At 40.7% G+C, this 26,802-nt stretch overlaps 1 protein-coding gene across 5 annotated transcripts in view; it reads left to right on the top strand.

The window, feature by feature from the left end:
- Positions 1 to 543: 543 nt before the first annotated feature.
- Positions 544 to 26,802, top strand: part of LOC111871621 (dystrophin, isoforms A/C/F/G/H) — a 502,313-nt gene continuing 476,054 nt past the window's right edge. For 4 of the 5 annotated variants that reach the window (XM_023864846.1, XM_023864848.1, XM_023864845.1 and 1 more), the window contains exons 1-7: positions 544 to 718; positions 2,281 to 2,424; positions 4,754 to 4,910; positions 7,997 to 8,107; positions 8,453 to 8,629; positions 10,297 to 10,404; positions 10,498 to 10,624. In XM_023864846.1, the coding sequence (XP_023720614.1) occupies positions 558 to 718; positions 2,281 to 2,424; positions 4,754 to 4,910; positions 7,997 to 8,107; positions 8,453 to 8,629; positions 10,297 to 10,404; positions 10,498 to 10,624 (985 nt within the window). In that variant the 5' untranslated portion in view covers positions 544 to 557. Of the gene's footprint in view, positions 719 to 2,280; positions 2,425 to 4,753; positions 4,911 to 7,129; positions 7,230 to 7,996; positions 8,108 to 8,452; positions 8,630 to 10,296; positions 10,405 to 10,497; positions 10,625 to 26,802 lie in introns of those variants that run through there. The other variant, XM_023864850.2, reaches the window with a different exon arrangement.

Raw genomic sequence — 26,802 nt, 5'->3', positions numbered from 1 at the left:
GTCGGTATAGTTCGATTGTGGACTAAAACCAGGGTTTTTTTTTTTGATTGTGTTCAATGTCAAAAGATGAATGTCATGTGAAATATCTTTTTAACCCTTCACTGGTGCAGGACATATAATTTCCTACTGACTTGGGCTGGAGGATATTTGAACATATAAAGCAGAAATACAACCTTTCACTTAAAGCGTAATAAATCAGGAAGAACTTGAGAATTGTTTTCCAGGTTTTCACACTACATTCAGAAAAGTATATGAGAATTGGAATTTGCTGTATCTTGTTTTCTGATTTGAGATTGTTGACCTTGTGTGTACCCCCAGATATGGGGGACTAGGGACTACCTTTTGTCTGGCCTTGACCTTTCAACCCTTCTAGCTTGTGCAACACACTTTCAGGATCTTACACCCCTGCTATTGCATAGTTTTCCAGGTGACCAGGGTATGCGGACCTCCACATCATGATAAGATAGTATCTCATGGGAAGACTGCAGTAGGCTATAGAGATATATATAAACTGTCACTTAATATTTGTTCAACTTTACAGTCGATGGTTAAAATGTATGGATACGTGGCGGAACCTTCATAACAACTGTCAGACATTCAGAGAATGGCTAATTACTGCAGAGAGAATGATTGGTGAATGGCAGAGCACAGATCTACCACTTGCTGATGCAAAAGCGAAACAAAAGGACCTGGAAAAGCAAGTCACCATGAAGCACAGGTATATTCATGATCATAGCTGTTCATAATGGTTGTGTTAGGAGCTCATGGTCCTTGGAAAAAAGAAAAGATGGAAAGGTATGTGTGATAAATATCCCAATGCTGTTGTATAATAGTATCCTTCCAAAAAGTCATACTAAAAATCTGATAAAAATGTAGCATAGGAAACCACATCATGCTTGTAAGAGCTAAGCACAGAGGACATAATCTTTTTCAAGTGTTTGTACTTCCTGTATTTTTCACATTCACTCTTACTTGAACGTAACTTCATGTTCCGTATTTAAAATATTTAATATTTAAAATATTTATTTAAAATAAAATTCCACAAATTTTATTCCAAATTTTGTTCCAAATTTGATGAAAATTGTGTGGATATTCTTACAGAAACTTAAAAATATCAAACTTTATTCCATGAAATAGGTAAATGCAGTATATTATTCACATTTTGTAAAAATTCACACAATCTTTTATCTTTTTTTTTTCTGATTTCTTTTTTTTTTTATATATAACTGTTNGGTAAATGCAGTATATTATTCACATTTTGTAAAAATTCACACAATCTTTTATCTTTTTTCTTTTCTGATTTCTTTGTTTTTATATTGAACTGTTAATATATACAATTTGCTTCAGGCAAAAGATGCTTGAAACTGAGTTGCTGCCATGTGGCATTGCTTGATTGTAGAAAAGTGAAGGGAAACAGATTATTTGTATTCAGTCCTCCTTTTCAGAATTGGCTTCTCATACATACAGTGCATGAAAGTGTCTATGTCTTTTAGTATTTGGTTAGAGGTCTTACCTCATATATATATTGTGGCGTATTGGCTCTATGCAGGAACTCTTGAGCCACAGAGGCCTCGGGGCACGCGCAACGTGAGAGTTGCGGATTGTATTGGCGTGTTGCTAGGCGACAGCTCTGTGAATGCTTGGATTGTGCAACAGGAAGTGCAAGTGTTTCAGCGATTATTTATTGAACCCACACTTTTACACACTTGCAAGTACGGTTATTATCCACTAATTTACTGTTATAATCACTTCTTGCACCACCAATCTCGGTGAAGACTTCTATTCCCTTCTTCTGGTGTGAGCTGGCTTCTGCTCTTCTCAGCACTACACTGAGAACTGCTTGGTCTCTTATCGAAGCTGACCTTTGATACCCTCGGCTGTTGCTATGCAGTGAACCTTCTGTTGTCATGCAATGTCTCCTAGGATACGTGTTTGTTTTCCCAGGCAACGGCCCACTGTTGTTGCGTTACGATGGAAGTATTACTCCATACACGTTACAGTATATAAACATGTGGATGGTTCTTATGGCAGTGAAATTACCATCTTCTGGGTTGTGATTCAGTGTAGTCTGAAGATCCCTTTAGAAGAATGCGCTGCCACCATTTTCTGGGTAGAAGAGAACTCTTCCATGAGGCTTTATGCAGCAGTTTCCTTTTGAAACGTGACTGTGTACCAGACTACATGGTGTCACTTCCCAGGACACAAACATTTTAATGAACCTATACTGTGTGAGACAGCTGTGCATGAATTGTATTCCTCTCTCAATTATGTGTTTTGCAGAACAATGAGCAACATTGGGCTAGCTTGTCGTGAAATTGTGGGGCGATCGCAGCCACCAGAGAGCACAAATATCCAAAGTATGGTTGATGATTTACGACATCGGTGGCAGGTTGTTCTGGCAGAGCTCACCACAAGGAGGGATAAGTAAGTGTAACTGCATTTGTTTCATTTTTACTTGTCAGAATCTATACTTACCCTTGTTTTCCAGTTGTGCAGGGCAGTTATATTTTGTTATTTATTTTCATCAGAGCTACTTATATTATTAAATTTTCAGTTTACTTGTGTTGTAAGTTTTTTTGTCTTTTAGGGCTACTTTTTGCTTCACTAATCTGGATTATGACTAAATCTGGATGACCTGACTCCCTAGTTACTCTGGATTAGCAAGGGTTTACTGTAGTGCTAGTTCTGCCAGTAGGTGGATCTCTCAAAAATAGTTTCTCTGTTGTCAGTTGTCATTTTCATGAAAAATATTTATGCAGTTGATGACCTTAAAACCTGTGTGCCCCTTGTCCCCACAGAATTGGATATTATGATCATGATTCCGTGTATGCAGAAGCTATAGCGTGTTACTGTGTATGCAAAATTATGCATAAATGTATTCATTAAGTTTTTATAAATAACAGTATTGTGGCATGTGTACTCATTTCTAGGCAATGACCTCGAAAGGTGCAGTTGTACTGTAGCTGTTAACTAAGTTATGGTTCCACTGCAACAATAGGATTCAACAATAAAGGGAAGCAGTGTTTTCTGTGTGGTCTGTGCTGAGGTATTGTAAGCAGGAAAAGTTAGGAGCTGGAGTTAGTTGATTAGTTGGCTGGAGAGTCAGTCAGTTGGTGAGTTAGTTAGGTAATTGCTGGGGTTCAGTTGTTTTGAGCTGTTGCTGTGAGAAGCAGTAAGTGAAGCTGGGGACTGATCAGGAACCCAGAGGAAGGGTCACGTCTGCCATTGAACACCATTACCAAGCAACAGCTAATGAAGACTGTAACAGACTGAGAAGACCTAGTGTGGCCCATAGTGATTTGTGAAGTGTGTAGAACAGTGAGATCATAATCCTTAGTTGTAGTTAGGAGTTGTAAGTATCCAATAAATCCAACTACCAGTCCAAATCCAGTATGTGGTCACTCTGCCACGTGAAAGTATTTTTAAATTATATTGAGAATTGTATAATTTAAATGGTATTAATGGCAAACAGTAATTGTGAGGAAGTTAGAGAATTTATGCCAAAAATCAGAAGAACCAACATAAATTAGTCATTCCAGCATTTTCTTTTTTTGCATAGTTTGAGTCCCTGATGGTAGCTGAGGAATAGTCATAACATGTTCATTTGAAAGGTTAAAGTAAAAAGAGTTTTGTATTTGATGGTATTTAAGAAATGGATTATTCAACATCAGTTGAATTATGTACTTCTTTTTCTTCTCCCTCACAGTATTGAGTAACATTGAAGCCATTCATACTTCATTCTTTGACGAGCCAGTCATATGGTAATGTGATCTTCTAAAGTGATGACAGCACATGAACAGCCTCGGTAGTGGCAAAAACACTTCCATGTCCTTTTTTCTTTAGCATCTTGTTGAGCCACTAACTCCCCACCTCCCCCCACCCCCCACCTAATGATGCAGCTGCTCTCAAGTGAGTAAACAGCCCTGCAATGTGTGAATTAGTTGCAAAGGCTGATACAGGGAGAAGACTTGACAGTTTGTATTGCTAGTTGGTATCTTGTCATATTTGTTGATGTTGTAAGTTCATAAACAGATGTAGTGGAAATTTATTAGATTTGACTTAATGAAGAAATGGCTGAGACATTTGTAGACTGAAATACAGAGAAATTGCTATGTGGAGAGTGAAATGAGTAGGAATTACATTACTAAAGTTGACGGAGTGATAATGACTTTTTCTCTATCTACATCAAATTGTATGATGGATTCCTGTCTTTGTAAATAGTTGTAAAATTAATTTTAAATGTTTTAAAATTAGATACTCTTTTTACTAAATTTCTTGTGTTTCAAATAAGGGAATGAGAATGAATACAGAAAATTACACCACATTTATAAGAAGATGCTCATATCTTCCATTTAGATTTCAAGTTTATTTGTTGTTAAATTGTAATGTATTTTACTGTATTCTGCATCAAGTACCTGAGACTTACTGCAAATATGTATTATTGTCATTTATAATTTGTTTATGTAGTTTATTATTTGTTATTTATTTTTTATTTAATGATATGTTCAGTATCCTAGGAAATCCACACACAACCTGAATCATGATAGCCAGTCTATATATCTGGATTTGAACCTGGGACCTCCCAAATATGAAACAGAAATGCTGCTTACTTGATCACATAGGTCTGTTACCATTTTTCAGTTTGAACACCATGCATCAACCCATTGTTCATAAGTGATGGACATTGTGTTGAATGAAATTATGACATTATTTTTGCCAAAATAGAAACTGAAATAATTTCTTTTTATGATAGGATCACTGCCATGGAGGCGGCTGCTAATCTGAAGGAGGAGATGAAACTCTTTGTCGACTCAACCCAGGTTTGTTTGGATCAAGTCAAGTCCTTGCTAGGATCAACTGCAAATCCTTCAGATGACACTTCCTTGGCTGTCAGACTAAGTATGATTAAGGTATGTGTAAACATTCACAAGTGTTATTCAGGACATGTTTGGTCTATTCTTCTGTTATCTTTCCTTAGATGTAGTTAAGAGTGAGGTTGTCCCTGTGCATAATTAAACACCTTGTCTTGAAGATGTATGGAGGAGTAGAGGTATAGCTCTACCGATACTTCATCTCTGCACTAACAAGGGAATGGTCTTATCCGACACTGCAAGAGCACATGCACAACAAAATCCACTGTCAGAATTTTAGCTGCTAATACATAGTGCAAGTATTTTTTTAGAAATTGATGAAGTTACTCATTTTTTCTGTACGCAGAACCACATGTATCAGAGGTTTGTACAACCCCAGCCTAGGCTGTGAGTCAGCCATGTTCCATGTAGTGTACTGCTCTGCTAGTGGTGGACATTTCTCCAAGGGTCTGGCAGGGTACAGTATTGGCCATGTTGAGCAATTTTTAAAAAATACTTGCAATGCGTATTAGCAGCTAAAATTGTGACAGTGGATTTTGTTGTGTGTACGCTTGCAGGGGGAAAAAAAAGGGGGGGGGGCAGGTTTCGACATATTGGATCAGACCATTCCCTTGTGAGTGGAAGTGAGTGGTCAGCTTCATGCTCTAGCCCCTTTACTTCTGGGTACAGAGCCCCCCAGCACCCACTGAACAGGAAGTTGGGGAGTCCCACAGCTGATTTGAATGCTTTGGAGAAGAGAAAAAAACCTTTTGACCCTGCTGGGAATTGAACCTTTATTCCTTAAACATCAAGCTTCAACTCTAGTCACTATATTGTCATATATTGTGTGTGACTTGAATACAGATTAATGGTTTGTGTCATTATTCACAGCATAGTACCCCTTGATTGTTTTGATGGTTGCACATGTTTATATATTGCATATCATTTGAATGTTAAGCTAGAGAAAGAAGTGTCAAAGTTACAGTTTTATTTCTTCAGATTGTTCCAAAGGAATTAATTAAATTGTTTTGAATTACCAGCATTACCAACATTGTGCTAAGAAATATGCATAAGAAAATGTTATCCTCAAAATTGTATGTAAGATCTCTGCCAGAATTGTTTAACAGATGTATTGCAAGTTAGATTTTATTTTATGTTGGACTTAGTAAAGATTTTCAGTACTGTTCAGTTTTATTTGTAGTTTAAGTAATGATACCATCAGTAACTTGGTGCACGCCGTAGTGTTGTTGATGTAGGTACTATGGTACAAGTCGGAAGGTTGCAGGTTTGATTTGCAATGAGGTCATTGGATTTTCAGTTGATGTAATCTTTCCAGCTGCACTATGGTTCTGGGGTCAACTTAGTCTCTCACAGAAATGAGTACCAGGAATCTTCCTGGGGGGTAAAGGGTGGCCGGTATGTAAGGCTGACAACCTCACCAACATCTGTGTGCTGATTGTCTAGAAAATGTGGGAGCCTTGATGTCTCACAACCCAATGGTCCTCCAGGGCCTGTTACAGGGATAGCTTTTTTTTCTCACCTTTATCGATGGGTAGTGGGGGACTCTTTCCCCGGAGGTAAAGTGGTCGTGGCATGAAGCTGACCATTCACCTCCACCTAGTGCTGAGGTCAAGAAAACATACATCTATACATCCACTCCCCTATACGCCTTCATGGTGTAGTGCTTGCTTAGTTAAGTACAGGAACAACTTTACCTTTTACTGTCAGTAACTCAAAGTATATAGCATCAAATGATTAGATGGTAGTGAATGATGAATTTGAAATGATGTGGTGCAATTTGGGAGTTGCCCGGAGGAACTGAGGAGAAGTGTGGAAAACCTCAGTCAGTACAGTCAGTGTTCCAGTCAAGGTTTGAACTGGGCACCTCCTGAATACAAGTTAGAATCTGTTTGGAGTACTTACTGAGCTAAAAATACTCAAGAATATGTAATATATTTCTAATTATGTTGTTTAAAAATTACTGAACTCTGATAACGTGACGTGAAGCGGTGTGGGGGATGAGTTGCCGTTTGTTGTGGCAATTTGTTAATGGCTTCAAGTGATCCCACACTGTAAAGTTTAGTCATGGTCTGGTTGTTCATTCTTGTCATTGTGCCAAACAAAATAAGAGCTGCACAATGTAATGTGGAGAATGTGATGATAGGTTTAGACAAGAGAAAACTCACTCCGCAGTCTCTCTGAGGTGTGTGCCAAGTGATATAAATAGTTCTGTAAACTGATGGTGGGGTTTAATGAAAGTTGGTGGCCAGCATGGCATGCAGGTGTTTTTGTTTTCCTTTTGAGTGGTTGTTGTAAAGTTGAATCTTGAGATGGGTTTCAGAGTGGGATGGGAGATGTACACGAGACAGAAACTTGCTGGTAAGTGAATGAACTTGTCACCAGATCTATATATTCAGTGACAACCTTTGTGTTGTAGCTGCATTTGAAGTGTACTGTTTACCTTACTTTGGTCTTTAGTATGTAACTAAGTCGGTCAGTATTTAAAAGAGCATGTAATGTTTAAACTTCGACATTGGTTTATGAACATTGTATTGAAATTATGAAGAACTGAATAATTAATTTATTTATTGAGTGAATAAGATGGGGGAGAAGAAAAGTTGGACCCTTACAAATGAACCCAAGTAAGTTGCCTGACGTGGTATAGATTCTGGTATGTTTTTTAGAGGCACACAGTTTGAATCTCAGCTGGGATACCAACTGTATGGGCTTGAGGTTCTTCATGGTTTTCATCAGTTACTCCAGGAAAAATGCCATGATAGTACCTGAAATTAGGTTATGACAGCTTCTTTCTGCATCCTTTGCAGTTCATTAGCCTTCATCATTGTCTAACTATTCATTGCTGTATATTTTTAGTTACTGGCAGTGTAATTAAATGAACTATACATTTTAATTTGGACCTTGCTGTAAATAATTTGATAACTCAGTTCTTGAGCGTTTTATTTTAGGTGTGTTGATCAGACTTGTTGAGGGAATGAAGTAGAAAAGGTGGAATTGACACAAATGAAACCGAATGTTCTATTCATAGAAGGATAACAGTGAGTGACTGATTGATTTGTTTAGTTGGGACTTAAGTTTATTTGAATTGAAGGTTTTTTAAACATCCCTCCCCCCAAATTTATTTCCAGGTTCGCAAGGAAGAATTAGTTGAGATGAAAAGGGAGTTGGAGAAGCTGAAGAAATTGAAGCAAGTACAAAATTCTGAACGGTTGAGGAATCTTAGCACTGCAATGGAGAAGGTACGTGCAGTTCATTGTATTCTGTCTCCTATATGTAATAATACAAATGCCGTTGTGAATGCAACAATTTATTTGGTTGTAGATCTTTGTCTTTTCTTCCTCTACACTACATGTTTTGGCTGTAATTGGCCACCATCAGGTATATTTTTACTACGTAGCTGTCACACTGCACACAGTCCAAAATCTAAAACATCAGCCTGTCATTATCTAATTGTAATAAATAAGTGGTAGCTGTATTAAGTTCTGTAAAGAAGGCCCAGCTATTGACCTTCACATTTCAAGCTGTTATGCTTCCCCTCTCCATTCACCTAGCCATTGAACCTAACCTTAAATCATTGTTTTTAGGCCTCATCTGGCTTGTCAGACCACCATGAATATATAGAATGCAAATTGTCCTCCCTGAAGAAATATACAACTCATTTGGATGCTGTCATTGCTTGGGTCATGGAGACCAGAACAAGAATCAACATAAGCAAGGAACTTCCAGACAAAGAGAAGAAGAGAGTCATAGATAACATCATGGTAAGGATTAAGATGGGTTGTAATTGCTGTCTTTTGCCCATACATTTTGCTAACATTCACATAACCCTCAAACCAGATCCTTGTTGTCATAATTTCAGGTTTTCCTTGTTGTTCTCTTAACTTTATTGCGAGAAAGGTTTACTACCTCTTCAATTTACATTTTTTTGAACAGGCATGGAAGTTCAGATGTTCAAAGAGCTTATGACATGAGTATATTCAATGTTGGTATTGCCAAATAGGCATGCATCTCCAGGACAGTTATGTCAGAAAGTCACGAGAATCTGTCATCATTGTCAAATATGGCTAAATATTGGTTCTAATGTTCACTAGTCTCTACTGCAAACAGTTGAATGACTTCAGTAATGAGAGGGAATAAGATGACAGTTTGTATATAAGGTACCTTGTTTATCCCCAGCCTCCTCAGGCCTCAAGTGAAAGAATGAATGCAACTAAGATTCTAAGTGAATCTTGTGTTTACCAAATCTTATCACAGTTTGCACTCACATTATTATTATCGCCTGTTCCTACATTGTCCTCCTGATGCTCACTTTCACTCTCAGATGAGACTGGGTCGTCAGAAGCACTCTTCAAAATTAACTCTCTTCCAGTTCTTTTTTGTAGACTTTGAGGTTATCACAGCATCACTTTGAAGAGGTCTGTCATTTGGGATGCAGTGCTGTGTTGTCTGATGAAATTCAGTTTAGCATTTCAGAGCAACATAGTCACTGACAGCCATCAAGCAGAGTAGTGAAAACTTTCAAATTCTTATAGAAGAAATGTGTTCTTGGAGATGTATGGTCACAGAGTGTTTGATAAACCTGAAATTGCAGCAGAATGAACAGACTGTTTTAACCCCAGTTATTTTTAACAGTGCAGTACCTATCTTAACAATCATTTATAATTCCTAGACTTTTAACGTTTTCAGTTTTACTGTTTCGTAAGAGTGAGAAAATTATATAGAACTAATGATTTCTCCCTAAACAGCGTTAACCAATTAGTCTTTGTAATAGATATGCATCATGTTTTACATGATGTAGAAATGAATTCTTGGATATTATTTAGATGAATTTCAAGCTTTAAAGTGTTAAATGCAAATGTTGGTATTTACACCTATATGGATAACCAGAGGAGAAGATTATTCTGCTATAGAACCAGCTGAGTAACACCATGGAGCTGAACCTTTATTAAAAACCCACCAGTTGCACAGCTACTCAAGAATTTCCCAACATTTTATGGAACCTGCAGGTTCATTACCCTATTCAGAAGAACCCTCCACTTGACCCTATCCTGAGCCAGATCAATCCAGTCCATACCACCCAATCCTGTCTAAGATCCATTTTAATATTATTCTCCAACCTATGTCTAGGTCTTCCAAGTGGTCTCTTTCCTGATGGCTTTCCCACCAAAATCCTATATGCAGTCCTGTTCTTCTCAGCTTATGTCATTTATGTAAAGAACCCATTCAAGACTGAGGCCTGTGAAACATTTTCAAAATAGTTATTTTTTTTTACTGTGAGCAGTATAGCCCCATGTCCAACCACTACACTGAAGTACTACCCATTGTCGGATGTCTGAGGCTGTTTATTCAGTATATTCGCAGCTACCCTGCATATCTGGAGGCCTTCTCCTCCATATAGAAGCTAACACAGTTCTTGTTCATCTTTCAGGTTTCTGTCCGTGACCGTGAAACTGAAGTGACTGAAGCATTGGAGAATTTTACAAACTTGGAAAAGGAGTGTGAAGGAGCCAGGCAGCCAGTATCAGTGGAACTACAGGTGATGCAAGAGCAGAATCTGACTTTTGTCAAATCATCTAAATTATTCTGTTTTGTGTGTATGAACTTTTGCAACTTTTGTTCACGTTTCCAGGAAAAAATAAAGAAGCTTCGCGAAGACTGGAAATATGTGAAGAACAGAGGAGAAGAAGTGACTTCGCAAGATGCCATTGTTCAAGCAGCAGCGGCATCCCCTGTATATTCACCTAAAGTTCAGACAGGTAAGACGCATGTTTCAGCTTAAAAATGTCTTTTTTTTTTAATCAGTAATTTCAGCTACAGAAACAGGAATATAAAAAGATGTTTTTATTATGTGTATTTGGTGCTGTAATTAATTGCATTTTAGCAGAATCATGTTATTGTGTTTGATATGAAGCAAGTTTGTCCTTCACTGGTCTTTTCAGAGCCATATTTGCAGTAGTGAAACTTGGTCTCTGACATTAAGGGAGTAACATAGACTGAGGGTGTTTGAGAACAGGGTGCAGAGGAGAATATTTGGACTGAAGAGAGATGAAATGACAGGAGGTTGGAGAAAACTGCATAATGAGGAGCTTCATAACTTGTACTCTTCTCCAAGTATAATTAGAATGATCAAGTCAAGGAGTATGAGGTGGGCAGGGCATGTAGAACGAATGGGGGAGAGGAGCAATGCATATAGGACATTGGTGTGAAAGCCGGAAGGAAGGAGACCATTGGTAAGACCAGTAAGACAATATTAGAATAGATCTTAGAGAGGTAGGATGGGATGGTATGAATTGGATTGATCTGGCTGAGGATAGAGACCAGTGGAGGGCTCTTGTGAACACAGTAATGAACCTTCAGGTTCCATAAAATGCAGGGAAATTTTTGAGTCTTTGCAGATTTGGCTTCTCCTCAAGAAGGGCTCAGCTCCGTAAGTAAGTAAAATGTTGAATGGGTTCAACCTTGTGAAAGGGAGACAAGAGTGGTAATATATTGGGGGTATTGCAGTGCAATATTGATTAAGTATTGATCTGATTCTGTGCCGTTTCCACTTGTTTAGATTTCCATGAGATGTCTGTACTTTTACCCCAAGTTGATTACTTTAAAATCAGGATGCAGCTTAGACACAGTATTTAAAGAGAAAGGAACTTCATTCAGTTGTTCAGATCTGGTGAAGAGACATAGTTTGTTGTTGACTCAGTTCAAGTTACTGTTACCCACTAGTAGAGTTTTAATGGAAATCCATCGTACTTAATTTTGTGACATCATTAGAGCTCTCATCAGCCCAGAGAATTACATTGATGCATTTTAGGTAATGTTTGAAACTATATGGAGTAACATGAAACTTGTTTACACATAGCTGTTCTGATTGTTGAAATTCAAACAGTTGTGCATTGTTTGTTTTTAAGTCCAAGACCAAATAATTTTGGGGTCATGGCTGCTTTTATTGAAAGCTGGCTTATATTTGGGGAAATAAAAGTATATCTGTCAAAGTGAATGCGTCTGTAATCTGTGATAGTTGAAATTATGGACGTACGTGGATAAATAAGATGCACAATAATAGAGCCGAAGTATTTCAGTTGGTAATGGGACTGACTTTGGCTGTATGACCAGGATTCACTTCTTGGCAGGGACAGAAATTTTCTTTCTTCATCACTTCAAGAGACTCTGAGGACAACCTGGCTCTGTCCAGTTGATACCAGGGGTTTTCTGCTGTGGGTTAAATAGCTAAGATGTGAAGTTGACCACTACCATCTAGGGTTCAGTTAAGAGAACTTTTAGAAATTTATCTTCATTTATGTTTGACATCATACTTAAAAACGGGCAGATTCACATTTGTTATTTTTTTGGATTACTTTAAACTTTAAGGATAAAAACTAGGTCCATGAGGTTACTATGTCATCAGTGTGTGTGTCCCTTGAAATTTTCAACCACCTTGTCACAATTTTATAAAATTCGACATGAACGTCATCCCATTGGATGTCACACCAGTCTTCTACTCCACTTGCTGGTTTCCTACAGTCAGTAATGCACGAGCTTGTAAGGTGGAAGCAACACTAGAACCACATTTTTTTTTGTCTTTGAAATTTTGTATAATAATAGTTTTTCCAAAAAAATATGTAACATTTGTTAAGGTACTTCTTTCTTTTTGTAGAATATAAATCATGAACATGGCTGTTATGAACATTTTTTTGGCAGTGATAACTAATTGATGATTGGAGTTATGAACATGAAAATTTGTATGAAAGATAGATTATAAATATTCTTACAAATTTTATATGAATTGTTGTTTGTAAGTTGACAGTTATAAACATGGAGATAGTGTAAACGTTTGAGGTTATATCCGACAAATTTGACATTACAGAATCTGTATTCCAGTAATCTGTTCTTCAAAAAAGAGTAACAGTAACAAGTAACATCTACATTAACAACCCAAGGTCTGATTGTTTGGAGTGTGTGCTGCAGGAGAGTAGGTCTGGAACATGTTGCTTGTAAATTAATCTGTTGCCCAGTAGGTACTTAGGAATGCTTCTTCTACTTATTCCCGATAAGAAAACAGCCATTTTTAGGGCCATTGGTTCTTATCCATTTTCTCATGTCCCCAATCTCAGCCCTCCTTTTTTACATTTTGTATTGTATTCCCCTCTCAGCTCACTGCTGTACTGATGTTGGAGACTGTAGGTTTTCTCATACCTACATACCAAACTACTAGACTTTATAGAGTCAGATTTCAGAAGATTGTAATATTAATATTCGCCCCTGTGATAACATAAAATCTTGTAATTTAGGGTGTATTTGTTTCTTTTTGTTTTGTGTGTTGCTTATTTAACGGCGCTGTTAGTATCCAAGACTGTACGGGGTCAGATGTTCTTTGATAGTAGATAATGAATTGGGATGGATGTGGAAATAATAATTTATAGCTTAATTTTAAGATATGTTCCTGGTATTTGCGTGAGGGGACTGAGGAAATACACGAAACGTCTTGGTCAGTATAGTCGGTGTATCGCCCCGAGGTTCGAACCTGGGTCAGAAGCGTGATCCAGTTTGCATGGTTAGTGGGTATTGTAGTCAACTTCGAGAGAAGTTTGAAGAATTTGAAAGGAAAGTTGGTGTCAGAAATTTCTGACAAAGTGAAACCGCGTTCTAGAAAGTAACGAGATTATGAACAAGGCGCCTTCAGGGCCGGGGGAGCTTTGGACTGAGCAAGTGGCGTACAGCAGGCGGCCTCCCGTAATCATTGCCAGCGTTGGTTGGGATCACGCCTGCGCCTCGCCGTCCTGATCTAATTTGCCGGCTCGGCGAACTTTACAGACGCGGTTTGCCTGCCTGTCGAGTTTTCTAATCGACGGATTAAGCGTCTCAGTTCTTTCTCCGCCCACCTCTCATCATTACATTGTCCTTCACTGCATGGCAAAGTGCGTGCCTTGTGGGGTGGACACCAGCCAGTTATTTAGAGGCGTCTTACGGTTTTTCTCAGGCACACCAGCCGTTGCAAAGACCCGTCACATCGTTTTCAGTTGCTCGAGCACCTGATCTTCAGTCTCTGTCACAACAACAACAAAAAATCTCCGTGGCTTTAGTCCGCAAGAGAACTATACCGACCGAGCGACCGCCGCTTGTCGGCGAAGTTAGAGCCAACTTTAGTTGATATAGGGTGTTGCGTTGTCAGCGCAACGAATCCCCACCGTCGTTAATCTCAGTTTTCTAGACCGGAGCCGCTATTTCCTTGAAATTGCTATTCAGTTATCCTCACGAGGCTGAGTGGACCCCGTTCCAGACGCACTACTTCTCAGAAAATCTGGTAGCGCCGGGAATCGAACCCGGGACCTCTGGGTCTGTAGCCAAGAACCCTGACCACGCTGTAGTTCCTTCTTTTTGATCACCTGAGACGATTGTTTCTTCTTTAAAGTGTTTAGCGATTGCATGAGTACCAGGGATTGTTTTTCCCTGGAGGTAAGGGAGCCGAGGCGTGAAACTGACCACTCACCTCCGTCTAATGCCGACGGCAAGAATGGTGGAGCTATACCTCCACTTCCCCGTGCGCCTTCATGGCCTTATGCATAGTTAATTAGGCACAGGGACAACTTATATGTTAGGGTAAGTAGCTGGTGTTTATAACGTATCAAATTGGCCTTCCGTCCAGCGTTGCTTCATGCAGATCGAGGAGTGGCGGAGTCAATCTGTGGAAATTATACTCACGTGGAAGGGGCGGGGGGTACGGTGGTAATTATTGAAAATCGATTCGACCACGTAGAGTAGGGTGAGCGTCGAATGTTGGCCTATGCACATGACTAGCATTAATGTTCTGAGATGTGCGTGTCGCTGTAGTCACTGGCAGTAGTTGAAGATTACTGTCTCTTGTAATTGTGACGCTGTATAGTGTCATAGACATTTACTTTTCGGGGAAATGTTGCTACTTCTATGTTCATAAACTCTGTAAATATCCACTAGACTACACGGTGTCACGGCATAAAGTATGTGGTCTGACAATAAATTTCTTGAACTCATAATACCCCAATTGCTGAATATCACTGTGGTCGCCTTCAAAGTACTCCCATTGGGAAGCTATACGCCGATGCCAGCGCTTAGTACACCCCTCAAAACAATTTTGGAACTGGTTTTGTGGAATGGTCTTCAGAGTTGCCGTCGTATTACTTCTGATGTCATAAGTGTCATTAAAATGCCTTCCTCTCAAAATTTCCTTTAACTTCGGGAACAGAAAAGAGTCATTGGAGCTAGATCCGGTGAAAAGGGAGAATGTTCCAGCACTGCTATTTGTTTACCAGCTAAAAACTCCCTCACAGACAGTGCTCTAATTCAAGCTCTGACAGTCTCGCGACGGCACACCAAAACACTCAGACAATAATAGACGCCACTCAGGAAGAGGGGGGGGGGGCACGGTAGCGTAGTTGGTAGAGGGGCTGTGCTACAAGCCGGAAGGTCACGGTTTCAAGTCCCGAGGATGTCATTGGATTTTTTTTTTAATTGACATAATCCTTCCAACCGCACTACGGCCCCGGGGTCGACTCAGCCTCTAACAGAAATGAGTACCAGGAATTAATTAAATAATTTTCCTGTGGGTAAAGAGCGGCCGGCACGTAAAGCTGACAACCTTACCGCCATCTTTGAGCCGATTGTCTAGATAATGTGGGACCCTCAACGTCTCACAACCTTACGGACCTTCACGGCCAGGGATAGCTTTAATTTTTTACTTACTCAGAAAGAGACTACCATAGATCAACAACAACACATCTGTGAAACGCTGATATGCCAGCATCATCAGATCGTACTGAGGTTTCCGTCCACTGCTGCCACGGCAAGCGCACGGTGGCGAGTTCGTGAATTTTATTGTCAGACCTCGTACTCCGTCAAGATAACTCGAAACCCTGCAGCTACAGTTTGGCTATTGTTTGGGTTATCGCGTACTCGAGGCAAATCATATACTCTGTAAATAAAAATAAGCCCTTAAACGATTGGTTTGGATTTTAGTCACAAGAGTTACAAAAGAGAACGTACGTTTTAATTTAAACGTAACGTAAATATACTCGCTGTGTACCCACGTATAATTCAAGTAAAATCAAGAGCAGTATTTCTAGAGCCTGAGTACGTAATCATTTTGGGGTGCGTAAGGTTTCGAACTGCTTGACGTCACTATTGCTAGTTATTAGGCAAGTTACGCCATTATATGGTTCCTGTTTCCTCCACAAGAACGCGCCTCTGTTAGCTTCTCCATGTCTGGCTTCACGTCTGCATTCCCACATGTAACAACTTTTGAAGCGCTGAATAGAGTTCTGTGAGTTTAACATATGTCGACATGTTCAACTTTGGCACATGATTGGATATAATTAAGGGAGAATTTATCTGAGGACCTAAATGCGTTTTTCTGTTCATCTCGAGCTTAACACACAAATATTTATCCGAGCAAAAAATAAATATTTTGAACAAAATTTGTAGTGAGAACCAGAACACAATTTATGTCCGGTACAATTTTTAGGTGAGTTTTACGATTTTTGAGGTTGCTAAACAAGATTTTTTTGGATTGTATCATTACTGGAGAATTGCTGTACTGATTTGGATCATGCTTTGTAAGAGCGTATCAAATGTTAGCCATCACAAATTGAAAATCTGAGAAGTAGTAACCCAACCGATGCCCCAGAATTATAACGCGATGTGTACATTTCCAACGTTTTCGATTTTAATATAGCCCTGTTAATGTCACCGGTTGGTTTCAAATCCGGGATCTCAGCACCATACTAACCACTGTATTGCCGCAGAGTATTCAAACTGTCCTGGGTTTGATTCTAGCCGCCTTCACTAATATTAAAAATCAAGAAGCTATAGGATCTGTCAGTATGACAGCCACTCAGCTGAATACAGGAATCTCCTGAAACGTCGTGTATGTCGTATGCCTTAGACAGTTGCTTGTGTCCAGCATAATATTAGTGTGTAGTGAATCAACCATTGTACCAGACTTGTAGAGAAAGTTTATTACTGTAAACGGTATTTATTTATTTATGGTTTGTTTAACGACAACATATAGCAACTATATATCTTTAAGAGGTAGGATATTTAGTGAATGCTGTCCTAGCAACGGGGACGTGCTGCACGACGTTTCGGAAACTGTATCTGTTTCCGTCCTCAGGTGAGGGGAGAAGATACTCAGTTGGGCCCTTTAGAAAGAGATAGGTGTCTTCCTTCCCCTTCTGAGGACGGGAACAGATTCAGTTTCCGAAACGTCTTGTTTTCTAATCTCTAGAATACCGGACAAGGGATAAAAGTTGCAAAACCTAGTAATTCTGTGCATTATGACGTGATTTGAAATTTTCTTGGTTTGTACCCAGGATATCGAGTTAATTTAAGAAGGTGGTTTTCTTTTATGCCACCAGGACACTTGTTAATTAATGCACTCCTCTAGGAACGGTTGTAATTGCATTGTGAACCTCCCACTCCCTGTCCGCTTAAACAGAGCGCTATGTTCCCTTTAAGGCCATACACTGTGTAAATGCTACATAGACGTCACGGTGCAGTAACCGCGTAATTATAGCAATTGGGTATTGATTCCCAGACTTTTCACGTGAATTATGAACTCTGTTACCATTACAGACCCGCAGTTTGGTGTTTCGGCCATACGGTAGATAGAATGGCTCCTTCACACCACAGTCAGCAGGTTACCTGAAACGGCAATGTGTTTGATATGTATCAGAAGGTATCCAGTTCGATTCTCGACCAAGGTTGTTCTGTTGACGCAAGTTCCTGTTGGGAAAGTAATTTAAAACAGTTCTGCCTGACCGTTCGTAATTAGATGTTAAATATATATGGCACTCATTCAGGATTATTCAGTGATATACGAACCAATAATATCTCTGCTCTTAATAGCGAAACGTCGTTTTACTGTTACATGTATTTACATCTTAGCATAGTGGTCACTATATTTACCACTGTTTTAATTTTTTTTTTCCTTGGCACTACAGCCCCAGTGGGCCTAGGCCTACCTCCATGAACTCCGTTCACTTCGGTTTTTCTAGATCTTACACATTCGGTAGGACTCCTTGGGCGGGTGATCAGCTCGTCGCAAGGCCTCTACTTGTAGACAAATACAGAAGAACGCAGACAAACATCCATTCCCTGAGTGGGATTCGAACCCACGATCCCGGCTTCCGAGCGAGCGAAGACAGTGCATGCCTTAGACCGCTCGGCTACCGTGACCGGCGTTTTAATATTACAAGACCTAATTTTCCCCACGGAGTGCATTGTTACATGATGGATGAAAACCGGAATAGTTTAAGAGGAGGCTGCCATTACTAGGAAACGGCGAGGCAAACACGTTTCAGTAACAAAGAATCAACACGCAATAATAGAGGAACTGTTGGAAGCGGTGTTCGTTTTTTTTTTTGCTGGTGGTTTCCGAAATGATTTTGATGATTATTAGACAAATAATGAAGTGTCTTTAGCTAAATGAGATGCTGGATATGAACAGCAAATTACATTGGAAGAATGGAAGATGAGAGATGTGTAAAATAGATATTAATTGGAAGCCAGAGGGGGGAAGGGATTAAAGAAGACCCATAAAGAGACGAAACAGGTCAGTAGACATAATCCGTGATAATGAAGAAGGATCGAGTTAAGATGTGGTGACTTGTAGAACCTGTGTATTTTGTCGTTAAATCATTAGTAGATCGCAGAAGTTTGGCTTGAAGATACACCGCCCAAACGCGCAGGACAGGCCTGGAGAGCAGCTGCAGCTGGTATCGGCACAGCTCAGATGGCATGGGACATTATACACGATGGATGTTTTTAATTGAAGGGTCATTTTGCTTGTCACGCGTAATGAGTTTCTCCCTGGTTTTAATTAACGGTTGCTATGGCAGATCGGAACAACGCTGTAGCGTAGTTGGTTGAGGCACTATGCTACAAGCCGGAAGGTTGCGTGTTCGATTCTTGATGACGTCATTCGATTTTTCAGTTACCTAATCCTTCCAGCTGTACTGTGGGCCTGGGGCGACTAAGCCTCTAACAGAAATGAGTATTAGGAATTAATTAATTAATTTTCCTGGGGAGTAAAGCACGGCCGGCTGACAACCTCAGCGCCCATGTGAGCCGATTGTCTAGATAATGTGGGAACCTTGACGTCTCACAACCCTTTGGACCTCCGTAGCTTGTTACACGGATAGCTTTACCATTTTTTATGGAATATGTCGGGTCGTATTGGCGATGGGCAGTACCATCAGTCAGACTACTTGGTAGATCAAGTCATAGACGGTAAAGCGTCAAATCGAAAATTGGTATGAGGATGCCTCAATGTAGGTTACAATTACTGCCTTTTTATGAACACAATAGTGAATCTTGGGGTTTCCTAAAAGCAGCGTACTTGTTGACCAGATGAGCAACTGTCAACGTAAGGAAGGAGACTGCAGGATAAAGTAAGCTGGTGCTAATAAAAGTGTTGATATTTTTTTGTCTTACCGTCTGATTCTTTCCTCCAATTTTTTAAAGACTTTCTAAAACTCTATGAAGGCAAGAGTTAGGAATGCCTTGCATGGGAGATCAGGCCATGACAAGGCGCATGTATGCGCAGAACAACACGTGAAAAATGCGAACAAACATCATGGTTGAACCGGGATCCGAACCCGCGATCCATGTCTGCAGGAGGCTTGACCGCGCTGCCACAGGGAAAGGCATTAAGTAGACTGAGTTACACGTGCCCCTCCCTCTCCGTCGGCATGTGCTCTTGATCTGTTTCATTGTGCCCTCTCTTAACGGCTCCATGTCTCTAAGTAAACACTGTTGCTTCGTGAAGTGTAAACTGTAAGATACTCAAGCAAGAGATGTGAAGTGGGGTGAAGACAAAGTATAGAGGACCGGTAAGTGCCAGAGAGACAGAGGAGGGTAAGTAGGCGAGGTAGTGGGACAGAGAGACTTCATTTATTACCGGGGAGAAAGGAACTGATAGAAAAATTTTGGCTTCCAGGATTCACAGGGAGTGCCCACTCGCACGTCGGCCAAAGGTAAAGAGTAAGTTTGTTTTGTGCTTAATTAAGCACGAAACCTTTGTACGGGGAGTGGAGGCGTACACACCGGCATTCTCAATCTCGGCACTAGGTGTAGATTAGGGGCCATTTCAGTGGCCGCGCTGCCTAAGGCATGAACTGTCTTCGCCCGCTCGAACTCTGGGATAGTGGTTTCGAGTCCCGCTCGAGGCATTGATGTCTGTGCACGTTTATTCTCTTTATGTTATACGTTTAGGTAGCCGCCCTGCGACGGGCTGATCCCCCGTCCAAGGAGCCTTACCGACTGTATAGATTAAGAAACTGAAAAAGTTGTCAAGGTCCATAAGTACGAGGAATCTTTCTGGGGGATTAGGCGACTGGCACTTAAGGCTGACAACCTCACCGCCATCTGTGAACCGATTGTCTAGAAAATGTGGGAGCCTCGACGTCTCACAACCCTATGGGCCTCCACGGCCTATTACAGGGATAGCCTTACGTTTTTAAGGAAAGATAAAAGGTAAACAATGTACAGTTGTCCTCTGTCTTAATTAATTAAGCATTTTGCCATGAACACATATGGAAGGGTGGAGGTATACCTCCACCATTCTTGACCTTTGCACTAGATGAAGGTGAGTGGTCAGCTTCAGGTTCCCACCGCTTTACCCACGGTGAAATAGTGTCGGTGATTTTTTCTTTTGTATTCCAGTAGAATATGTTAACACGCTAAGGTAAACTAATGACTGGATCTGTACATCCATCCCACCTATTTTTTTTTTTGCTGTAATTTTTGTGTTGTTCTACTTAAATAACGCAATGAAAAACGGTGTAGTTGCTCTGCTGTAACACAATTGAAAGCGGATTAGGCTTTTAATACCGCTGCGGGTGCCTGCCGACAATATTGGACGGTTTATCCTATTATGATCCATTGAAGTTTTGTATGGCCTGTGGGGAAATTTCATTCCTGACCGTGATCATTCATTATTATCGAGAGTGTAACACTGTCAGACCAGGAATGCGCTCGCGTTTCGTTGTGTTTCGATTGGCTATTGTTCATGTCTTTATTTCATTTGTTGTAGTCATCTGGGCAGGCTTCTATTTCAGAACTATCGAAACGCAATTGTTCAGAGGTTCCCTCCGTATTACACTCAGCATCAGCGATTATCAAGCAGTTGTTTCCCCTGGCTGCATTATGCTTTAAATATTTTTCCAACACATGATTATCAGACGTGTGAATAATTTTAGGGAGATTTTGTTCAGGTTATGCGAGTGAGAAAGGGAGGAAGGCCTCATTAGAATGACGCCTGATAACTTTTTAATCTGATTAGACGGAACAGGTTGCTCCAGAGGTAACGCTGGAGGCTTTTCCTTGGCTGAAATCTCTGTCGGGATATCGGTTATCCTGAGTTGTTTTCCTCATACCCTCCAGCCAAATTTCGCATAGTAAATGTAAAAGATCAAGTTGTCTCAGTGCTTAACTAATTAAGCAACATGCCATGAAGACGTATGGGGGAGTGGATGTATAGATCCACGTTTGCTTGACTTCTGCACTAGTTGGAAGTGTGGTAAGTTTCACGCCTCAGCCGCTTTATCCCCAGGAAAAGAGCCCCCGATGCTCATTGGATAGGAGGCTGGGTGGGCCTCAGCCGGTCTGGACGACGTGGAGAGGAGAAAATTCTTGACCCTACCGGGACTCGAACTCCTCGGTCGTCGAGCCCATAGCTAGTCGCTATACCGACTGCGCTATCGCTGCTTACCCTGATAGTGGTAGTGATAATTATCACTACCACTATCACTATCTATTATAATAGATCTGTAGGACTAGAAATATATGTAATAAGAATTTTTTATGAGTTCTGCTTGGAAATTCCTGTCTCCTGTTAATTTTTATTCCTGGCACGTTTTTTGCGTTTCTCTGTTGTAGCCAAGAGGAATGTTTCACGCAGTTTGTCTAAGGAAATGTAATTCATAGTTTTGTTTTGTATGGTTTAAATCCTTCGTACTAACTTCACTCTTGTCCCTTCTCACCAGGAGATCGACTGTTCACGATGCAGTTTTCTGTTGTCGTTTCCGTTTCCTGCGACAGGAGGAAGTGACTAGGACGTTACTAACATTCCACTCTGGCCCCACTTGATACAGCTAACCGTGGAGGGGGCACCATACTCAGCCCTTTTCGTGCTTTCTATACTGTAACTGTGGAATCCGAGTGCGTGCCCCTCTGCATGTTTCTACTGTAACAGCGGATCAGAAGGTCTCTGATTAGACCGGTGTATGCTTGTACAGTAACATCAGCATATCAGACCATCTGTAATTAGACCAGTGTATGCTTGTACAGTAACATCAGCGTATGAGAACGTCTGTGATTAGACCAATACATGCTTGTACAGTAACATCAGCATATCAGAACATCTGTAATTAGACCAGTGTATGCTTGTACAGTAACATCAGCATATCATAACATCTGTGATTAGACCAGTGTATGCTCGTACAGTAACATCAGCATATCATAACATCTGTGATTAGATCAGTGTATGCTCGTACAGTAACATTAGCGTATCAGAACATCTGTGATTAGACCAGTGTATGCTTGTACAGTAACATCAGCGTATGAGAACATTGTGATTAGACCAGTACATGCTTGTACAGTAACATCAGCATATCATAACATCTGTAATTAGATCAGCGTATTCTCGTACAGTAACATCAGCATATCAGAACATCTGTGATTAGACCAGTGTATGCTCGTACAGTAACATCAGCGTATCAGAACATTCGTGATTAATCCAGTGCATGTTTGTACAGTAACATCAGCGTATCAGAACATCTGTAATTAGATCAGTGTATGCTTGTACAGTAATATCAGAATATCAGAACAGTAATGATCAGACTGGGAGCTTACAGAATGTAGATCTCCTCTGAAATGATGTCAGATGTGAGCACGTGAATCTGAACATTGTTAAACAGACAAGAATTAATTTTAAATTTCAGTTGCATCATTCTTTTGTTATTTCATTAAGGCGAAAAATTAGCTGTTAAAATTGAAGACTGATTTCGATCACGGAAGTTCCTAAATGTGCAGTGTAGTTTTCCTAAAATTTTCCCCTAGCTTTTTGAGGTAATGAAGCCTGGGCCATAGTGTGTATAACCAAAGATGTTCATAAATATATAGACCTAAGAGGGACAAAGTGACAAGAGGCGGGAGAAAATTACATATCCAGGAGCTTCATAATCCGTATTCTTCAAGATATATGAGGACCTGTCCGAGATGATTAGATTGGACGGGTATGTAGCACATGGGGGCGGGGAATCAGAAGTTAGTACAAAATTTTTGTCAGGAAACACGAAGGTCTTGGAAGGCAGACGTAGACAATAAAATGGGTCGTGGAGAAATGGTAGGGTGTGAGGGTGTGTGCTGCATTCATTTGACTCAAGATGTGGACCAGAAGGAGGCTCTTGTGAACACGATAATGAATCTTCAGGCTCCATAAGGACTCTACTCCGTGGATTTAATTAGTTTGTTTGGAGCGTTGTAATTTGGAGGAAGCTGAGAGCATGTACAGTGCTCTGTGTTATATTTATGCGTGACAGAATGAACAAACTGGACTGCGTTTCAGTGTGTGTGATCGGAATTTTATTCCATATGATTCGCAATGCCAATTGATTCCGGATTCCCACGAGTATTGTTCTATTATGTAAATGCAATGTGTTTAACAACGTTTTGCTTATTAGAATTCTGCAGCTGATTTGTTCTACAAATGTCATTATGATAGCTGATGCAAAGGTTTGGTTGGCTTGTACAGTGCACAAATATGGCGTAATATAGTTTTTTTTTCTGTTATCCAATGCAGTTTTAATTAAATGTTTAAGTGCTGTGATTAATATTTTCATTTTAATCACTTTTTTGTTGTTAATGAACTATGCTTTGACGATATGCATAGTTTTAACGCCATATTATGTGCACACCTGTAATGTATTAAATCCCACCGGTTTTTAAATGTTGCAGGAGAAAGTGTACCGGGAGGCGCAAAACAGAAACTTCTATTTACAAAAAAAAAAAAAAAAAAAAACCAAAATAACCCCGTAGAAATTGACGACTAAAAACTAAAATGAAACTTTTATAACTTTGTAGAATGTATCGAAGTGTATGCATAATAAGATTTGTTCAGTTCATTTGGTTCATTACGTAGCAAAAAAAGAAAAATGTTTTGAACGCTAAAATAATGACATTCTTACATGTGTATTATCTGCTATTTGAGAATATCAAATGAACCTGCAATTGAATCAGCCAGGTCTACAGAATACGAACCAAATTCCGTAATTTAAATCCGTTAGATTACTATGTTTGCCGAAACCAGAAAGGACCTTTGCAGTCCTCGAGGATACTGCATTCTGAAGATTCATGGCCTCTTGAATTAAAAGATAACAAATCAGCCATTGATCAGTGACAAAGGAGGGTTTTAACCTGCATTCAAAGAGACCGGGGGTCCGATTCAGCATCGGTTGTCTTAAAAACACGACTATTTTTTTTATTGCTAGTGGGGTGTGACTAAGTCCCTTGTACTGCGGCCACTTATGGCCTATTGTACCAGCCCCAGATAATAGGTGAGGGTAATTGTGGAGCAATTGGTGGAATGAAGATTGGCAGGGGAACCCGAAGTACTCGGAGAAACCCTGCCCCAGGACCACTTTGTCCACCACAAATCCCACTTGACCAAACCCGGGGTCGAACCCGGGCCGCCGCGGTGGGAAGCCAGCGACTAAACGCTTGAGCTATGGCGCGGCCCAAAACACGACTAAATCTCTGTGTATTTATATATGACGCTCCTGTTCCTCGCCAGTTGGATCGAGTTCGCTGGAATGCCGATGGAGGCGCCACTTGACGGCCTAGTTAGAGAGCTACTTACGGGGTATACGCCTGAAACAAAGACGTACAGAGTACATATACGAGAGTACAACTCAGCAATGACGGTCACATAAATGGGCGCGGTGATTGAACCGCCACCTGGAAATGGTCCATACTGTTTCCGGATACACGGCCGGATTTACCATTTAATCTGGCCACTATGTCCGGACTAGACAAATAAGCCGGGATATGGACAATAAACTTTCGATTCTATTGAAGCGACAACAAAACGGCTTTGAAATGAATGAAGCCATGAATATATGGCCGAAGTAATGCAATGACTGGACGAGATGCTGTGACATATAATCCCATTTGCTAAGTCATGTAAATGAATACATAAATAATATGCTTCGATATTTAATTAATAACCTCTAAAATTTAATAGAACGGCCGGGTACAACTTATTATAAAATGACTATTTTTAACACTCAAAAATTGAAAATGCTTTATATTTAACAAGTCAGGAGAACTGGGCGGTATGCAAAACCTGTATGAATTTCATTCAAGTCCATAAACCCGTCTATTTTTAACACTGTACTGCTGTAAGTAATTGTAACGGCGCGCGTTTATCAGTGCTAATGACTCATTCTGCTATCAGCAGTTTTTTTTTCCTTGGCACTATAGCCCCAGTGGGCCTAGGCCTACCTCCATGAACTTCTCCGTTCACTTCGGTTTTTCTAGATCTTACACGTTCGGTAGGACTCCTTGGGCGGCTATCAGCAGTTACAGCAGCAATATGTGAGGAATGTTGGGCCGGATCAGCGGTGTTGCGAAGTTTCCTCCTTAACTGAACGCACTGTATCATAGGCCACCCGACATGCCTCTGTGTGTTACGCGCCCTGCCGTGAGGACTTGGAACAGCCCAGCGGTTCTGACGATTTGCTGGCGGTGATGCTGTTTGATGTCGCCTCGCAACTGGGCACTGACCCTTGTAATGAAATATGTTCTAACTGCAAACAGAACATCGTTTACAGCGGTAGATTTTGTACTACACGATACCTACATAGGTAGACAGCAGAAAAGGGTAAATATATCCTTGTTACAGGCCTTGGAGGCCTATAGAGTTGTGAGACGTCGAGGCTCGCACATTTTCTAGACAATCGGCTTACAGTTGGCGGTGAGGTTGTCAGCCTTACGCGCCGGCCGCCCTTTACCCCCCAGGAAGATTCCTGGTACTAATTTCTGTTAGAGGCTGAGTCGACACCAGGGAATATAGTGTGGCAGGAAGGATTAGGTGAGTTGAAGAATCCAGTGAGATGTGGAATCGAACCCACGACCTCCCGACTTATAGCATAGTGCCTCAACCAACTACGCTACCTCGTGCCCCTATATATGTAGGCAGTAATATTCAAATTATCAATTTGATCTGAATGACCCCGTATTTGTCTTGAAGCCGCTGTAGGCCGTGTGAACTTGTATAGGCAGAGCCTTACCTTCCAAATCAATACATGGCATTGGGAGGCGGGTAGAACAGAAGACTGCAAGGAGACCCGTGGGGAGGAAAAAAGTGTATCTTCTTTGAAGGAAGAACAGAGTGGGGGATGATGGAGCGTTAGTTTGTGCTCACCCTCGATATTAAGCAAGGGGGGGGGGGGAGAAATAATCGCCTGAGCTTGTAAGCTTTGTATTGGTTTTTGGAGGAAGAGAGTCGAATTTTTAGGCAGACGTGTAGGAATGAGGCGTTTGTTCAAATGTCATTTCAGATGTAAAGCGCGTGGCAGTGCCACGGAGTTCTTGAACTCCTTGATAATCTGAGTTACCGAGCGGGTTACGCCGCGCCGTAGCTCAAGCGGTTAGTCGCTGTCTTCCCACCGCGGCGGCCTGGGTTTGATCCCGGGGTCTGGTCAAATGGGATTTGTGGTGGACAAAGTGGCGCTGGGGCGGGTTTTGTCCGCGTACTTCGGTTCACCCAGCCAATCTTCATTCCACCAAATTCTCCATCATCATAATCACCCGGGACATGTACAATAAGCCAATCAGTGGCCGCCGTGCCGAGTGGAGCCAGTTGGACTCCAAACCCCACTAAGCGAATTAAAGAAAAATTACCGAG

This window comes from Cryptotermes secundus, unplaced genomic scaffold, assembly GCF_002891405.2.
Source record: "Cryptotermes secundus unplaced genomic scaffold, Csec_1.0 scaffold1968, whole genome shotgun sequence".
Taxonomy (NCBI): Eukaryota; Metazoa; Arthropoda; class Insecta; order Blattodea; family Kalotermitidae; genus Cryptotermes; species Cryptotermes secundus.
Note: the sequence above shows the minus strand (reverse complement) of the source record. Positions and strands in the feature narration are given on the sequence as shown.